The sequence below is a fragment of the Enoplosus armatus genome, chromosome 17 (genome assembly GCF_043641665.1).
Source record: "Enoplosus armatus isolate fEnoArm2 chromosome 17, fEnoArm2.hap1, whole genome shotgun sequence".
In the NCBI taxonomy this organism is placed as follows: domain Eukaryota; kingdom Metazoa; phylum Chordata; class Actinopteri; order Centrarchiformes; family Enoplosidae; genus Enoplosus; species Enoplosus armatus.
The window spans coordinates 12,083,581-12,095,373 of NC_092196.1; the positions used below are offsets into that span (position 1 = coordinate 12,083,581).

General features: G+C 40.3%; 2 protein-coding genes across 2 annotated transcripts; both read left to right on the forward strand.

Moving 5' to 3' along the window:
• Positions 1 to 2,420: 2,420 nt before the first annotated feature.
• On the forward strand, positions 2,421 to 5,727 carry LOC139300148 (cytochrome P450 2K1-like). Its single transcript, XM_070923149.1, has 9 exons — positions 2,421 to 2,630; positions 2,715 to 2,877; positions 3,225 to 3,374; positions 3,643 to 3,803; positions 3,909 to 4,088; positions 4,188 to 4,329; positions 4,904 to 5,088; positions 5,204 to 5,345; positions 5,446 to 5,727. Exons 1-9 carry the CDS (start codon positions 2,421 to 2,423, stop codon positions 5,631 to 5,633), a joined length of 1,521 nt encoding a protein of 506 aa, XP_070779250.1. The 3' UTR covers positions 5,634 to 5,727.
• A 3,068-nt stretch (positions 5,728 to 8,795) lies between these two features.
• Positions 8,796 to 11,587, forward strand: LOC139300149 (cytochrome P450 2K1-like). Its single transcript, XM_070923150.1, has 9 exons — positions 8,796 to 8,993; positions 9,108 to 9,270; positions 9,344 to 9,493; positions 9,606 to 9,766; positions 10,350 to 10,529; positions 10,618 to 10,759; positions 10,851 to 11,035; positions 11,156 to 11,297; positions 11,400 to 11,587. The coding sequence occupies exons 1-9, from the start codon at positions 8,796 to 8,798 to the stop codon at positions 11,585 to 11,587; spliced, it is 1,509 nt and encodes a 502-aa protein (XP_070779251.1).
• Positions 11,588 to 11,793: the final 206 nt, after the last annotated feature.

Genomic DNA, 11,793 nt, shown 5'->3' on the forward strand with positions numbered 1-11,793 from the left:
TTATCCTTAAGGGCCTCTTAATGTTGTTGCCAGATGTAAATAATGTGACGTGTTCATGGTACTAAAAACCACTTACTCATTCAGGCCAGAGCAGAACATTTACTCGTTTAAAGACTGTTTTGGGCTCATTAATGAATGCATGCGTAGAAAAACGATTTACAGAGTGCATGATACTGGGAGAGCAGAGAGCTGCTAGCAATTACTATAAGGCCGTCCTTATTGAGGATTAATCCTCCGAGTACTTTTAGTCCAGTCTGAGTACATTTAGTACGCCTCCATTCTTCAGTTCTTGTGAACCAATGATTCTGTTTTTGCTGCCAAACAGGCTACAGCGTGTTACCATGTGAATATCCAGCCGTCCCAGTTTACATGGAAACTGTTTAGAAAGAAATCATGAAATCATTGTGTGATGTAGGAGATTATTCTCAAACGCTGCTGCTGCTGTTGCAGTAAAATGGGAGGTCTGGGCTTCAAATCAAGTTGTGTCAGACTGCTTGCGATTGATTTGGACCTAGAACAACAAGCCTTTGAGGTGTTTTTGTACTTTTTTTTTTTCTTTCTTTTTTCTTGCAGCTATGCATTTCACACATACACCTTTTGTGTGTGTGAGTGTGTATGAATGTGTGTGAGCGTGTGTGAGAGAGAGGATATGGCAACACATGATTCCTGAATTCATAGACTATATTAAAACAGTGCTATTATAGCTCTTAAATATTAAAACAACAAGATGGTTATCGTGCAGTGGACGAACTTTACTGCTGTGTCATCTTCAATGTAGAGCTGCTCCTTCAGGGAACGCCAGGAAATGCAATAAAAAGGCCCAACAATGGCGTGATGGTAAAAGTTCACTTAGTCCGCTGCGTACAAATAGATGCCTTGGTCTGAGGAAGAATGATCAGCGCAATGTTTGTTCCTGTTTCATTTGGATGTGCGTGCCCAGTTTATCGCATACTCAAAGCCTCGTTTGTACTTTTGGAAAATAATACCCCCCCCCCCCCCCAAAAAAATAAAAAAAATCCACACATATTGATGGGAAACATTCTCAGTTTCCTGCTTTTTATCCATGTTAAAGATAAATATTGTGATCTGGGATGAATGAGCGATCAGATTAATTTGAACATGTGTATGGCTTTCCTACTCTCGAAAAACCACTCTGACTTCAGACGTGAGATGAATGTATTTACTGTCTTACACGGAAGCAAAAAGCACTCGAGGTAATCAACTTTATTAACCGCTTCATATGATTTACAACACTTTCTTCGTGTGTGTGTGTGTGTGTGTGTGTGTGTGTGTGTGTGTGTGTGTGTGTGTGTGTGTGTGTGTGTGTGTGTGTGTGTGTGTGTGTGTGTGTGTGTGTGTGTGTGTGTGTGTGTGTGGGAAAAAAAAAAAGTAGAGGATGACATTCCAGAAAGACACGGATATGTGGCTAATATATCTTAAAAAGATTTAATTTTTCTTAATTTTGAATATGTTACATTTGTTTGTGTATTTGCACAGTTTATGTCTCATATTACATGTATGACTTGAATCAATTGCAATGTTAGATGTGTAGTTTGAGGGAAAATGGAAAGCGCTGCTGATATGGACATGAAGGATTGGGTTATGCTGAAATACAGTGTATCATATTTAAAAAGGGAATTTACATCATTGTAATTGTGTACTGTACTGTACCATTGAACTGAACTGGTCAACTGTATATGTGTCACTATTCTTTTTAAATTAAATAATGCTCTATGCAAATGGAAGCAAATACCAGAGCCTGCTCTCATTATTCCAGCAAGTTTCTCGAATCTATTTGCAATGACTAGATACTCAAAAATAAATACAAAACAGCAGAATTAAAAGGTAAAGATTAACAGTGGATGTAAAACAACACAGATGCTTTGATAAGACAAAGAGTTCTACAATAAGAGAAAAGAATAAAACATAAGATTACAGACAAACTGGTTGTAAATAAAACAAAAAGGTCCAATGAAACAAAAGAAAATAAGACTGATTTCACAAGTACTACAATGCTTTTTTATGGCAAATATCTTATATCCTACAAGTGAATAGGTGTATGTGCTTGATTTTAAGATACAGCATTTGCACGTTGGTTGCAGTTCCCAGATTGACGCTGACTACACTACGTTGATTACTGGGGTCACAAAAAGGTAAAAACTACATTTTCCCACACAAAGCAACAATGTAAATATTATGTATGAACCTGTTCGTTGTAGAATTTAGGTCAACTCAAAAATGTAGGTTTGAACCCTGGCCAAACAAGTCTGACAGGTCTGTTTCACCTTTGAGACTTGTGCCAACAGAGCCCAAAGGAGACGATTAGTAACTTAACACTGCAGCTGCAAGGGCATTGACATATTGAACAGCTTATATGTTGTATCTGCTCAGTCGGAGGAGTACCGTCAACACCAGAAGAAATGTCTCTTTTGGCGGATTTTGTTTTCTTCCTCTTCTCTAGTCCCACCACTCTGTTGGGGGCTGTTGCTCTCCTGCTCGTCCTCTATTTTGTCCCCGGTAGCTTCGCCTCCCAGGAAACGGGGAAGGAGCCTCCAGGGCCGAGACCTCTTCCCCTGCTTGGCAACCTGTTGCAGCTTGATCTCAAGAGACCCTACAGAACCCTCTGTGAGGTGAGCCCAGCACTCTTATCCCAAAGAAAAAACATTTTAAAAAAATCTCTGACACACTACCTCTTTTTTCTTACATTTTTACAGCTTTCAAAGAAATATGGGTCAGTATTTACGGTGTACTTTGGACCCGATAAAGTAGTGGTGCTGGCTGGATACAGGACAGTCAAAGAGGCTCTGGTCAACTACGGAGAAGAGTTTGGAGACCGACACATTGCCCCTGTATTTTATGATATGAATCAAGGTCATGGTATGTCCTTCCTTTATCTTCAATGTACAGTATTTTTTACACATTAGCACAAATACACTACTCACAAAAAGTTAAGGATATTCAGCTTTCACATGAAGTCGATTCACATTGAGCAGAAATGAGGAATGAGATGAAGAAATTACCATTGCATGCTTCTACTTAAATGCCCTACTTTCATGATATAATATCACTGTAGCATGAACTTTTTACATTTTCCATAAATTTCACCCGAAAGTCGAATATCCCTAACTTTTTGTGAGTAGTGTATATAATATAAAAGAAATATATATATATATATGCATGACTGCTACGGATGAACTTTGACTTTTGCATGTCATGTTTAATAGGGATTCTGTTTGCGAATGGAGAATCGTGGAAAGAGATGAGACGCTTTGCCCTCACCACCCTGAGAGACTTTGGGATGGGCAAAAGAGTAGCTGAGGATAAAATTTTGGAGGAGTGCTGCCATCTGATCCAAATGCTTGAGGAGCATAAAGGTATTAAGTTAAAATATGTAAATGATGATACATGACAAGGTGTTCTGATAACAACAAAAACTAAAATAACAGATGATGTCAAGAAGGTCTGACATTTTCTCCCCAAGGTCTGTTATTTAAGTGCATTATTATGATCGCCACAGAAAATAATAAACTGTCAAATCCTCTCACATTTTTTATAGGTTAAGTCCTGAAGTTTGTTTTACTGGTACAATATTGCACTTTTCATGTCTCAGTAATTTCATACTTTCTTGCTGTCATTTCACAGGGAAACCTTTTGATACAGCATGTCCACTGAATTATGCGACATCCAATATAATCTCCTCTATCGTGTATGGAAGCAGGTTTGAATACAATGACCCCCAATTCAAAAGCATGGTGAGACGAGCCAACGAAAACATACGCATTGCCGGCACTGCACCAATCCTGGTAGGCTTCATGTTTCCTTAGTTTATCTATGAACTCTGCCTACTTGTTGTCATTTGGTGAACATTGTGTTCAATAATCAAATTTGTTTTTACTGTTGCGTCACAGCTGTACAACATGTTTCCCAGGCTGGTCGGCTGGGTCAAAAACCGGCAGCTGATATTAAGAAATACTGAGACGAACATCATAGATGTCAAAGGTTTAATCAAGCAGCTGAAAGAGACGCTGAACCCTCACGTATGCAGGGGGCTTGTGGACTGTTTTCTGATTCGGAAGCAGAAAGAAGATGTAAGAAGACAACATCTTTGGTGTTTTTAATCCAACAAAAAGAACCGCAATGTTGCAAACGTCTATTTTATAATGATATGTGAGTGTTCTTTCTCGTAGGACTCTTGTGTTGGGGACACTCACTACAATGAGAAGAACTTGATATTTACAGTGTCCAACCTGTTTGCAGCTGGTACTGATACCACGGCAGCTACACTGGGATGGGGTCTGCTGCTTATGGCCAAATATCCACATGTACAAGGTGACCAGAGAGATGAGGACTATATGTGCTAATATAATTAAAGTGTTTCCACAGGCTCTGAGGCAGGCCTATAGCCGAAACCTACCCCATTGACAACCTGGTGGTTTCCACCTCTTTCTTTAATATTTTAAGTCTTTTTTACTTTTTCTTATAGACAGTGCTTTGTCATGATGATTTTTAAGCTAGTTTCAGGAAATATCCCCCAATTTCTCTAGATTACAGAATATTTTGCTTGTTTGTAAGAGTTCAAACAAAGAAGAAACGTATAGCTGATTTTTGAATTAAAATTATAGACATTATCTAAACATTTCTCAAAAAAGTAATGATTAGCCATGCTATAGGTCTGTCGCTCAGCATGTCATATGATTGGTTTATGACTAAATACCAGCAAAAATGAATGACATTCCCATCAGCCTCAGCTGTGCGTTGTGTTTAGTGCTAATTAGCAAATGTTTAGCATGCTAACTAAGATGGTAAACATTATAGAACAGAGTTGCTAGCATGGCTGTAGACTCTTAGTCTTGTTAAAATGAATGCAGACACAGAATATTAATTTATTGTTTTGTGTGTTCAGACCAGGTCCAGGAGGAGCTGAGCAGGGTGGTAGGAAGCCGTCAGGTCCGGGTAGATGACCGGAAAAGCCTGCCGTACACTGATGCTGTCATCCATGAGATACAGAGACTGGCCAACATTGTCCCCGTGGCTGTTCCTCACAAAACCAGCCGAGACGTCACCTTCCAGGGCTACTTTATCAAAGAGGTTAGGTGCTCCAATCTGCTCCCATCCCAAATATTTTTCCTGGAAATCATCCACCTCTGAAAACTTTCATTCTGGGACTTTATATGATAGACCTGCTCTCTTCTTTGGCCTACAGGGAACTACTGTGTTTCCTCTGCTTACTTCTGTCCTGAATGATGAGAGTGAATGGGAGAGCCCACACACTTTCAACCCTTCCCACTTCCTGGATGAGGAGGGTAAATTTATCAAAAGAGACGCCTTCATGCCCTTTTCTGCAGGTACAACAACTTTGCCGAGTTTTTGTTATTCAGGGATTACAGAGATATTTTATACAGCATGATGCAGTTTAATGTTTTGTAAATGTCTTTGTCCTTGCAGGTCGCAGGATGTGTCTCGGAGAGAGTCTGGCAAAGATGGAGATCTTCCTCTTCTTCACCTCCCTCCTCCTGCGCTTTCGTTTCACTGCTCCACCCGGAGTCACAGAGGATGAACTGGGTCTGACACCAGCTGTGGGCTTCACCCTCCCCCCTTCAGCTCATGAGCTGTGTGCTGTCAGTCGCCAATGAGGAAGCTTGTAACCGTGTGCCTTTTTTACTTGCACGCTTACCACCTTGTTTTACATGCTGATTGTAATTTGTCAAGGGTTTAATTTCTTATATTGCAGCAAATGGCAGAAATCATGTTCTTTAGTACAATAAATGAACCTGCATCTTCATATAGCTGATAGCATGAACATTTATGTATGTAAAAAATAGAAAAGAGTGGACACACTGCTTTTAAGCTGTGATTTGGCCAGTTGATGGGATTTTTTCTCATCAGATCACCCTAATGCCTATTCATGCATGGTGTTGAGCTTTATTCTCTACAGATACATATAAAAAAAAGCACAATCATTAAATAAAGCATAACAATAGAGAAAACACTGAGATGATCCCTGTTCAAAAGTTTGCATACCCTTAGTTTTTAATACTGTGTATTGCCCCCTTTAGCATCAATGACAGCTTGTAGTCTTTTGTGATAGTTGTGGATGAGGCCCTTTATTTTCTCAGATGGTAAAGCTGCCCATTCTTCTTGGCAAAAAGCTTCCAGGTCCTGTAAATTCTTGGGCTGTCTTGCATGAACTGCACGTTTGAGATCTCCCCAAAGTGGCTCAATGATATTGAGGTCAGGAGACTGTGATGGCCTCTCCAGAACCTTCACTTTTTTCTGCTGTAGCCAAAGACAGGTCGACTTGGCCTTGTGTTTTGGATCATTGTCATGGTGGAAATGCGCAGCTGTTTAGCATATTGTAAGCGGGCTGTTTTGTGGCACTGGCGTAGTAATGGCTTTCTTCTGGCAACTCAACCGTGCAGCCCATTTGTCTTCTTATTGTGACAACAATTTTCCTGGCAGTTGTGGCTGAAATTTTTGTTGGTCTGCCTGACCATGGCAACAGAACCCCTTATTTATATTTTTAATCAGAGTTTGAACACTACTGTTTGGCATTCTCAAATGTTTCTTTTTATATCCTTTTCCTGTTTTATAAAGTTCAACTACCTTCTCTCGCAGGTCCTTTGACAGTTCTTTTGCTTTCCCCATGGCTCAGAATCCAGCAAAGTCAGTGCAGCACTAGAGGAAATGTGCAGGGGTCTGTCAAGAGCTCAGAGACTCCCTGACTTTTTATACACAGACAGTAATTACATGCAAACAGGTGACAGGTGTGGACAGTTACCCTTACTAGCCATTTAAACCTGTTTGTGTCAACTTTGTGTGCATATTATCAGGCCAAAACTTCAAGGGTATGTATACTTTTGATCAGGGCTGTTTGGGTGATTCAACTTGTCATTATGATCTAAAAAGAGCAAATACAACTGCGTGATAATAAATAATTTCGCCTGACCACTAACCCTGAATAAAAGAAAAGTTTTTCCATGATCAAACATATTTTCTGAAAAAATGAACAATATTTCACAAATTCTGCCAGGGTGTGTAATTTTATGAGCACAACTGTATAACACACGTAAAAAGTCTTGATGAGAACATCACTATGTAATTACATGTGTATATTCCATTAAATGAATGTGTTGCTTAGATGTACTCTCATGGCGTGTTTGACTTTGTGTTTTTACCCCGGCAACCGAGAGCCAGCGGAGCGCTAGCTGCACGGCTAACTACTCCACCCACCACCTTGCAGCTTTATTCTGAGTTATTTTGAGTTTAGATCTTCTTCTTTTTTGGCTGCACCCGACCAGACTGCAGAGCAGCCATCAATGTGTGGTGCCTTTCACTGCGTGACAAAGTCAGACTGAACCTGGTCAGGAGCAGGTTCAGTCTGACTTTGTCACGCAGTGAAAGGCACCTGACCAGGTTTGGCCGAAGACGTAATGTAGCAGAGCTACAGATTACGGGCACAAGCACATAGGTCCTTTGGACACTTTTAATACCAACAGTCTTCAGGTTGGTGTTCAGTCATTGCAGCCCAGGTTATTTGGGCATGGTCAAGAAATAAAGAGAAACCAGTAACATTAAAGAGTCGTGGCAGTGCTTCCCAGAGCACATTGGGATACAATATGAAATTAAAATGGGTTGATCTACAAAAGTTGCTTAACCCGTTTCCATTTACAACTCAATGCACGCAAGGCAGAGATTTAATGTCTGTTGTTGTTGATGTGTATTATTTGATACTAATCATAAAAGTAGTCTTTTCAGACAATGATATGCAGTACAAAGTTGCCACGTATGCAATGTTCCAGGTAAACAATTAACAGACGTTGGGGCCCCATGAAGATAAGATGTATTGCTGTTTAGACGAGGTCTTCCTTGGTATGTGAAAGGTTATCTCTGAGAGGTTAAGGTATGTGAAAGGTCATTCTGAGAGGTCTCTTTTCCTGACCCCTAGATGGGGAACAGAAGATTACAGATTTGTGTGTTGTAGTAGGACCCCATGTATGCCTAAAGGTATAAAAGACGAGCTTGAACAGTGTTCGAGGCAGCAGTCTGTCTGCCTGTTGATCCTGATCTTTGATGCAAATAAACAATATTATGTAAAAAGTCAGTATCAGCGGAGTTTCCTTCCATCATCGAATCATCGCCTACATCTGGGGAATGAAGAAGAAATTAACAACATTGTTCTGGTGGCTCACCTCCTAAAAAAAGGTGGATTTGGAAATCAAAACCTGCGAGATTGAGTTCAGCCCTTTATGCACACACTCTGCGATCGTAAAAGTCAGCGAATACTAAAGGGAGCGCCTACCAGAACTTAACGTTTTATTTATTTATAACGTATTATTGCTAATGCATTCTGTTCAACGTTGTCTTTGTATCCTGAGGAAAAAGCTGTAATTAGGGTTTTCAGGCTTTAAGCTTTTACATATCAATCCATGGCTCAAAAACCTGTTTTTCTCACTCTCTTCTTGTAATTTTACACCTGTATTTTACAGATTTTGCATGTGAATCGCTTAATCATGATTGACAGTTTGATTAAATCTGTTCATTCGTACCTACTGAAGAGGTGTGATTAGTGTGATTCGCGGTGCGATTGGTGCAACCCTTTCTAAAAGAAGGTGGGGACTCTTGATCTATCTCACCCAGAGAGGTGGCTAGGGTAACATCTCTATAGAAAGGAAGAAACAGGAAGCCCTGGCTGGAACAACCCGACATTTACCCCTTCATTTAAATTTGAAAATAGCTGTTCAGTGAAAACGTTTGTGCCCCCTAGAAGGAGTCCAGGTCCAGGTGACTGCAGGATCATGTTGGAAGATCTTTTCCAGTCCTCCACTTCAATCTCCCTGTTGGGGGCCATTGTTGGCCTCCTGGTCCTCCATCTTTTTTACTCCAGCGTCAGCTCCCAAGAGAAGAAGAGGGACCCCCCTGGTCCTAAACCTCTTCCCCTGCTTGGTAACTTGCTTCAGGTGGATCTCAAGAAACTCGACAGCTCTCTTTTTGATGTGAGAAATGTGTTGTTTATCTTTAACAATTTGATTCTTTCTATTGCTCTGATAGTTCACTTATGCAAATGTGTTTTCAGTATATGCCCTTTTATCTGCCTCTGACTATTCTAGCTGTCCAAAAAATATGGACCCGTGTTCACAGTCTACTTTGGACTTAAGAAGGTGGTGGTCCTGGCTGGATACAGGACAGTCAAACAGGCTCTGGTAAACCACGCTGAAGAGTTTGGAGACAGAGAGATCACTCCCATATTCTATGATTTCAACAAAGGACATGGTAAGAGAAAGTTTTATTTTTCAGTAACTTGCTTTTGTCCTTGTCTCAACAACCCGACCACTTTTTTTCCCAGGCATATTACTTTCCAATGGTGACTCATGGAAAGAAATGAGGCGTTTTGCTCTAAGTACGCTGAGAGATTTTGGGATGGGCAAGAGGATTAGTGAAGGGAAAATTATTGAGGAATGTCACTACCTGATTGAAGAATTTGAACAATATGAAGGTAACATTATCTCCTCTAAAGCACAGCACATGTTTTCACAGGTTTACACAGCAGTCCCTCAAATACCTCACACTTTCTATCTAACTGTTGCCAATAACCTTTTCTCTCTCAGGTAAAGCCTTCGACAACACCCGGATACTTTGTTATGCGGCTTCAAATATTATATCAGCTATCGTGTTTGGAAAGAGGTTTGAATACAAAGACGCTGCCTTCCAAGCTATGGTGGACAGAGAACACGAGTCCATCCATCTGACAGGATCAGCTTCCATCCTGGTACGAGAGACAGACTTAATGATTACAAGAAAAGTTCACATTTTGATGCTTATTAAAGACTTGTTAACCCAAGGCTTAAATATTAATTATATTGCTGTAGTGATCCATAATGTGTAGTCCATTAAACATTTAACACCTTATTTTACTGCTTTGTAATTTCCTAATAGATTTATAGGAATTTCCTTGAAAGGACTGCGTATTTAAATGTTTTTTGGAAACTTTATTTCTTTATTTATTCTTGTTCATTATTTATATTTGGACATTTTTGCATGCACTGACTAAAAGACTCTCTTGGTCACATTAGGAATCAGGAATAATAAATTTTTTGAAAGAGTACCAATTGGACGCTACCCATATTTTATTACCTTTTAATTTACTTATAGGTGCGATTAGTAGACTTCCAAATTAAATAGTTCATCACAGAATTATTTTGAATTTATGACTGTAAAAGAAAGCATCACCAAATTGTTTTTTTAATTCAAATAACAACCAAACTAAAACATTGATCAAATAAAATCAACCTGGACTTCTCATCTCATCTCATGGCTTTCAATTAAGTTGTTTGTACTGTGCTCCATTACAGATGTACAACCTGTTTCCTTGGCTGGGCCCTTTTCTTAAAAATCGGAGGAATGTGATGAAGAATATGGAGCGAAACAAGGAGGACACAAACAGCATAATAGCAGACCTGAAGGAGACTCTGAACCCTGATATGTGCAGATGCTTTGTTGATGCATTCCTGACGCGCAAGCTAAATCTGGAGGTGAGGTGTCCAATGCCAGTGAATCCACTCCTAGACTGATAACAATAAATCATTAAGTATAATCCCTCTTTTCTGTATGTTATACAAGGCGTCTGAAATCAAGGATTCTCACTACCATGATAACAACCTGGTCTACAGTGTGATGAATCTCTTTGCAGCTGGAACTGATACCACAGGAAATACTCTTCAGTGGTGTCTACTTTTCATGGCCAAGTACCCTGATATTCAATGTACAGAAACACATCCACATGCTCGTCTCTGCTAACATGAAATTTAAATCACATATTCATCAGATTTAATTCCTATTGCACGTGCATCCAGACCAGGTCCAGGAGGAGCTGAGCAGGGTGATAGGAAGCCGCCAGGTTCGAGTAGAGGACAGGAAGAACCTGCCGTACACTGATGCTGTCATCCACGAGTCACAGAGACTGGCCAACATTGTCCCCATGGCTGTTCCTCACAAAATCAGCCGAGACGTCACCTTCCAGGGCTACTTTATCAAAGAGGTCAGTTGCCCACATCAATCCAAATCTACACACGTTTGTTTTTGTTAGATATGTTCTTAAAACCGTGCTTTGGTTCAAAGATTTTATACGACTCACCCTGCTCTCGTCTTTGGCCTACAGGGAACTACTGTGTTTCCTCTGCTTACTTCTGTCCTGCATGATGAGAGTGAATGGGAGAGCCCACACACTTTCAACCCTTCCCACTTCCTGGATGAGGAGGGTAAATTTATCAAGAGAGACGCCTTCATGCCCTTTTCTGCAGGTACAACCACTTTGTCAGACTTTTGTATTTTAGGGATCACAGATTTTTCCCAGTTGCTAGTCAAGGTCCAGTTTAACTCTTTGCAACACTTTGTCCTTGCAGGTCGCAGGATGTGTCTCGGAGAGAGTCTGGCTAAGATGGAGCTCTTCCTCTTCTTCACCTCTCTCCTCCAGCGCTTTTGTTTCACTCCTCCACCCGGAGTCACAGAGGATGAACTGGATCTGACACCAGTTGTGGGCTTCACCCTCACCCCTTCAGCTCATGAGCTGTGTGCTGTCAGTCGCCAATGAGGAAGAAAGCTGGAGCTTCTTGATCATTGTGTTTTTCATTGTGATCATGTGAGATTGCTGTGTAGAACAACTTTTATCAATTGGAAGACTCAAATTAAGGCTATGAGAGAAGGATAAGCTTTCCTCCTTTTTAAAGACTGAATATTATTGTTGCTTGATTATGGTGGATTTACTCACCTTGCTATTTACTCATCTGGCTTTTGAAT